Source organism: Camarhynchus parvulus, unplaced genomic scaffold, assembly GCF_901933205.1.
Source record: "Camarhynchus parvulus unplaced genomic scaffold, STF_HiC, whole genome shotgun sequence".
NCBI classification, from domain to species: Eukaryota; Metazoa; Chordata; class Aves; order Passeriformes; family Thraupidae; genus Camarhynchus; species Camarhynchus parvulus.
The window spans coordinates 1-5,592 of record NW_022147900.1 but is presented as its reverse complement, the minus strand read 5'-3'; the positions used below and the strand labels follow the sequence as shown (position 1 = coordinate 5,592).

The following is a 5,592-nucleotide window of genomic DNA, read 5'->3' as shown; positions in this document are numbered from 1 at the left end:
ATTTTTACCTGTTTTTACCCATTTTTTACCTATTTTTACCCATTTTTACCTATTTTTACCTATTTCCCCAATTTTTTTCCCATTTTTCCCCATTTTAATCCATTTTTCCCCATTTTTCCCCAATTTTTTTCTCGATTTTTCCCTTTTTCCCAGCTCCTTTTCCCCTGTTTTCCCCTCCATGTAGAACACCGGCTGCTTCCAGTGCGTAGACTTGCGAAGACTCGGGCCTGCAAAGTCCCTAAAATCACCCAAAATCAGCCCAAAATCAGGGAAAACCCCCCTCCTAAATTCCCCCAAATTATCCCAACATTTCAGCTTTTTACCCCGAGTTTTTAGCTTTTTTTTCTGATTTTTTACCTGTTTTTTACCAATTTTTTACCTATTTTTTACCCATTTTTTACCTATTTTTTACCCATTTTTTACCTATTTTTACCCATTTTTTAGCTATTTTTTACCTATTTCCCCCAATTTTTTTCCCATTTTTCCCCATTTTAATCCATTTTTCCCTATTTTTTTTCCCCTATTTTTTCCCCATTTTTTATCGATTTTTTCCCTTTTTCCCAGCTCCTTTTCCCTGTTTTCCCTCCATGTAGAACACCGGCTGCTTCCAGTGCGTGTACGGCGACTCGGGGCCTGCAAAGTCCCCAAAATCACCCAAAATTATCCCCAAATCTGGGAAAAAGTCTCCTGATTTTTATCCCAAAATTTCAGCTTTTTACCACCATTTTTTAGCTTTTTTTTCTGATTTTTTACCTGTTTTTTACCCATTTTTTACCTATTTTTTACCCATTTTTTAGCTATTTTTTACCTATTTTCCCCCCAATTTTTTCCCATTTTTTCCCCATTTTTAATCCATTTTTCCCCTATTTTTTCCCCTATATTTTCCCAATTTTTTTATCGATTTTTTCCCTTTTTCCCAGCTCCTTTTCCCTGTTTTCCCCTCCATGTAGAACACCGGCTGCTTCCAGTGCGTGTACGGCGACTCGGGGCCTGCAAAGTCCCCAAAATCACCCAAAATCAGCCCAAAATCAGGGAAAAACCCCCCTCCTAAATGCCCCCAAATTATCCCAACATTTCAGCTTTTTACCCCGAGTTTTTAGCTTTTTTTTCTGATTTTTTACCTGTTTTTTCCCAATTTTTTACCTATTTTTTACCCATTTTTTAGCTATTTTTTCACCAATTTTTTAGCTATGTTTTACCTATTTTTTCCCCATTTTTCCCCAATTTTTAATCCATTTTTTCCCCCAATTTTTTCCCATTTTTAATCCATTTTTCCCCTATTTTTTCCCCTATATTTTCCCCATTTTTTTATCGATTTTTTCCCTTTTTCCCAGCTCCTTTTCCCTGTTTTCCCCTCCATGTAGAACACCGGCTGCTTCCAGTGCGCGTAATGGGCTTCTCAGGGCCTGCAAAGTCCCCAAAATCACCCAAAATTATCCCCAAATCAGGGAAAAACCCCCCTCCTAAATTCCCCCAAATTATCCCAACATTTCAGCTTTTTACCCCGAGTTTTTAGCTTTTTTTTCTGATTTTTTACCTGTTTTTTACCCATTTTTTACCTATTTTTTACCCATTTTTTAGCTATTTTTTACCTATTTTCCCCCCAATTTTTTCCCATTTTTTCCCATTTTTAATCTATTTTCCCCCTATTTTTTCCCTATTTTTTTCCCCAATTTTTTATCGATTTTTTCCCTTTTTCCCAGCTCCTTTTCCCTGTTTTCCCTCCATGTAGAACACCGGCTGCTTCCAGTGCGTGTACGGCGACTCGGGGCCTGCAAAGTCCCCAAAATCACCCAAAATTATCCCCAAATCTGGGAAAAAGTCTCCTGATTTTTATCCCAAAATTTCAGCTTTTTACCCCCATTTTTTAGCTTTTTTTTCTGATTTTTTACCTGTTTTTTACCCATTTTTTACCTATTTTTTACCTATTTTCTACCTATTTTTTTACCAATTTTTTAGCTATGTTTTACCTATTTTTCCCCCCATTTTTTTCCCATTTTTAATCCATTTTCCCCCTATTTTTTCCCCTATTTTTTCCCCATTTTTTATCGATTTTTTCCCTTTTTCCCAGCTCCTTTTCCCTGTTTTTTTCCCTCCATGTAGAACACCCGGCTGCTTCCAGTGCGTGTGCATGCACTCGGGGCCTGCAAAGTCCCCAAAATCACCCAAAATTATCCCCAAATCTGGGAAAAAGTCTCCTGCTTTTTATCCAAAAATCGGGAGAATTTGCCCCAAATTCTCGCTGGAAAAGCCGCTGTGCTTGCGTGATATTGGAGAAAAAATTCACCGAAAAATCCCCAAAAATGCTCAAAAAACGCCCAAAAATCGTCAAAAAAAGCCCAAAAAAAGTCCAAAAAAACCCCGAAAAATTCCCCAAAAAAGCCCAAAATTCCCAAATTGCCCAAAATTGCAGGAATTGGCCCCAAATTCCTGGTGGAGAAGCCGGTTCTCTTGTGGCAGCTGCGAACTCGATGTTGAAGTAGCACCTTCAATCCCACTGAAAAATGCCCCAAAAAAAGCCAGAAAAAATCCCAAAAAATTCCTTAAAATCCCTAAAATCCCAAATGAACCAAAATTGGGAGAATTTGCCCCAAATTCTTGCTGAGATGCCGCTGCAATGATGCTGAATTGGGGCCTAAAATCCACCGAAAAAATCCCAAAAATGCTCAAAAAACGCCCAAAAATCGCCAAAAAAAGCCCAAAAAACCCCGAAAAAATCCCCAAAAAAGCCCAAAATTCCCAAATTGCCCAAAATTGCAGGAATTGGCCCCAAATTACTGGTGGAGAAGCCGGTTCTCTTGTGGCAGCGCGTGAACTCGATGTTGAAGTAGGCCACCAGCGCGTGCACGTAATCGTTGCGCTTCACCTGCAGGCAGAAGGGCGCCGTGAACGTCAGCTCCTCCACCTTCACCGTGTAGATGTCCACTTCCTGGGGAGAAAAAAGGCAAAATTGGGAAAATCAGTTAAAAAATGGTGAAAATTTGGGGAAAATCGGTGAAAAAATGGCGAAAATCGGTGAGAAAATGGTGAAAATCAGTGAGAAAACGGCCTGAAAATGGAGAAATTTGGGTCAGGAACGCCCCAAAATCGACTCCAAACCCAACTGCTCCACCTTCACTATGTGGATGGCACTTCCTGGGGAGAAAAAGGGCAAAATTGGGAAAATTAGTTAAAAAATGGTGAAAATTTGGGGAAAATCGGTGAGAAAACGGCGAAAATCGGTGAGAAAACGGCCTGAAAATGGAGAAATTTGGGTTGGAAATGGCCTGAAATGGGATCCAAACTGAGCTTCTCCACTTTCACTGTGTGGATGGCACTTCCTGGGGAGAAAAAGGGCAAAATTGGGAAAATCAGTTAAAATATGGAGAAAATTTGGGGAAAAATGGTGAAAAAATGGCGAAAATGGGTGAGAAAACGGCCTGAAAATGGAGAAATTTCAGGATATTCTGGGCTATTTTCGGGCTAATTTCAGGCCATTTTCAGGCCATTTTTGGGCTATTTTTGGGCTACTTTCAGGCCATTTTGGGCTGTTTTTGGGCTAATTTTGGGCTAATTTCAGGCCATTTTTGGGCTAATTTCAGGCCATTTTCAGGCCATTTTTGGGCTAATTTCAGGATCATTTCAGGCCATTTTTGGGCTGTTTTTGGGCTAATTTTAGGTAATTTTTGGGCCATTTTTGGGCTAATTTCAGGCCATTTTCAGGCCATTTTTGGGCTGTTTTTGGGCTAATTTTAGGTAATTTTTGGGCTATTTTTGGGCTAATTTCAGGCCATTTTTGGGCTAATTTCAGGCCATTTTCAGGCCATTTTTGGGCTGTTTTTGGGCTAATTTTAGGTAATTTTGGGCTATTTTTGGGCTAATTTCAGGCCATTTTTGGGCTAATTTCAGGCCATTTTCAGGCCATTTTTGGGCTGTTTTCGGGCTAATTTTAGGTAATTTTTGGGCTATTTTTGGGCTAATTTCAGGCCATTTTTTGGCTAATTTCAGGCCATTTTTGGGTTGTTTTCGGGCTAATTTTGGGCTAATTTCAGGATAATTTCAGGCCATTTTCAGGCCATTTTTGGGCTGTCTTTGGGCTATTTTTGGGCCATTTTCAGGCCATTTTCGGGCCATTTTTGGGCTGTTTTTGGGCTATTTTTGGGCCATTTTCAGGCCATTTTCAGGCCATTTTTGGGCTATTTTTGGGCTAATTTCAGGATCATTTCAGGCCATTTTTGGGCTATTTTTGGGCTAATTTCAGGCCATTTTCAGGCCATTTTTGGGCTATTTTTGGGCTAATTTCAGGATCATTTCAGGCCATTTTTGGGCTATTTTTGGGCTAATTTCAGGCCATTTTCAGGCCATTTTTGGGCTATTTTTGGGCTAATTTCAGGCCATTTTCAGGCCATTTTTGGGCTATTTTTGGGCTAATTTCAGGCCATTTTTGGGCTACCTTCAGGCCATTTTGGGGCTGTTTTTGGGCTAATTTCAGGATAATTTCAGGATCATTTCAGGCCATTTTTGGGCTATTTTTGGGCTAATTTTAGGTAATTTTTGGGCTGTTTTCGGGCTGGTTTTGGTACCTTGATGAGGCAGGCGTTGGTCACGAGCTGCTTGGGATCCACCACGTCCACCAGGGGCTTTGATGGCCACGCGCCCTGATGCAGGACATGTCGGCCGCACATCGTTTCTCCCCACCCTGGGGGCAAAAAAACCGAATTTTGGGAAAATCCTGCAAATCCTGGAGCCCAAGAAATCCCCCAAAAAATCAAAAAAATCCCCCCAAAAATCAAAAAAATCCCCCCAAAAATCCAATAAAATCCTCAAAAAATTCCCTTAAAATTAAAAAAAAATCCCCCCAAAATACTACTAAAAATTAAAAAAAAATCTAAAAAAATACCCAAAAAATCCCAATAAAATCCCAAAAAATTCTGAAAAATCCCCAAAAATCTGAATAAACTTCGCAATAAATTCAATAAATTCCTGATAAATTCCTGATAAATTGTGAATTTCTGGGCTGTATTTTTGCACTCCCAGCCCATTTTGCAGTCCCTGTACTGGTGATCCTCCATGGCCGTATGTACAGCTCCCCAGAAAATCCCCCAGAAAATCCTAAAAATCGCCCAAAAAATTCCTCTCTCAAATCCCTAAAAATTCCCTCCCGGAAATTCCTGAAATATTACCCACAAATTCCCCAAAAAATCCCTACAAAAATTTCAAAAAAAAAGCGAAAAAAATCCCAAAAATTGCGGAAAAAAATCCCCAAAAATTCTGAAAAAAATCCCCAAAAATTCTGAAAAAAATCCCAAAAAATTCTGAAAAAAATTCTGAATAAATTCCCAATAAATTCCGGATGAAATGCCAAGAAATTCCCGATCAATTCAGCACTCACAGTGATTTTGTAGTCCTTTGTACTGGCGATCCTCGGCTCTGCGTCCAAATTAGAGCGTGGCGCTGTCGGGGAAGATCAGCCCGTCCGGGCTTTTGGGCCGATGGAAAATTCCCAAATTATTTTTTTGGGATTTTTGGGGATTTTTCATGGGATTTTTAGGGGAATTTTCCTGGGGATTTTAGGGGATTTTTTGGGAAATTTTTAGGAGACTTTTGGGAGAT

At 39.7% G+C, this 5,592-nt stretch overlaps 1 protein-coding gene across 1 annotated transcript; it reads right to left on the bottom strand.

Moving 5' to 3' along the window:
• Positions 1 to 1,704: 1,704 nt before the first annotated feature.
• Positions 1,705 to 4,678, bottom strand: LOC115915945 (protein arginine N-methyltransferase 1-like; the record flags this gene model as incomplete). The annotated part of the gene is made up of 3 exons (XM_030969646.1): positions 1,705 to 1,772; positions 2,779 to 2,929; positions 4,563 to 4,678. Coding segments are annotated over 3 exons (335 nt in total), but the record flags the coding sequence as incomplete, so codon positions are not given.
• Between the last annotated feature and the right edge of the window lie 914 nt (positions 4,679 to 5,592).